A 397-nucleotide genomic window follows, 5' to 3' on the forward strand; every position below is an offset into this window, starting at 1 on the left:
CCAGCCACCAGGCGCGTAGCCTTGGGCCGGCGGCAGCTCCCACTCAAAATCCTTCGACCAGCTCAAGTGCGGGCAATACCTGTGCAGTGGGGACGCCACCGACTCTGTGAGCGTCACCTCCGCCGGCTCCAGCAGCTCTGACGTGGAGGAGATCAACATCAGCTTCATCCCCGAGTCCCCTGACTGCCAGGAGAAGAAGGTATGGAGCAGCTGGTGGGGTCTGGGTCTCTGGAGGCAGGTGTGGCCATCGTGTGGGGACTGCCCCACCTCTGCCCCGGTGCTGGGGCTGGGGGGAACAGGTGGGGGTCCTGGGGGCTGTTTCTGGCCTGCTGGGGCTAGGGAGGCCCCTGCCCCTTGCTGCTCCAGCAGCGTGGCAGGGCCCTCGCACCTCCAGTGG

At 67.0% G+C, this 397-nt stretch overlaps 1 protein-coding gene across 1 annotated transcript in view; it reads left to right on the plus strand.

Annotated features, from left to right (window-relative positions):
- The window catches only part of RALGDS (ral guanine nucleotide dissociation stimulator), a gene marked incomplete at its 5' end in the record, with an annotated part of 24,441 nt that overhangs the window by 22,970 nt on the left and 1,074 nt on the right, over positions 1 to 397 (plus strand). The window contains 1 exon segment of the mRNA XM_010285532.1: positions 1 to 218. This exon segment is cut by the window's left edge and continues 2 nt beyond it. Coding sequence (XP_010283834.1) covers positions 1 to 218 — 218 coding nt within the window.

Source organism: Phaethon lepturus, unplaced genomic scaffold, assembly GCF_000687285.1.
Source record: "Phaethon lepturus isolate BGI_N335 unplaced genomic scaffold, ASM68728v1 scaffold26424, whole genome shotgun sequence".
NCBI lineage: Eukaryota > Metazoa > Chordata > Aves > Phaethontiformes > Phaethontidae > Phaethon > Phaethon lepturus.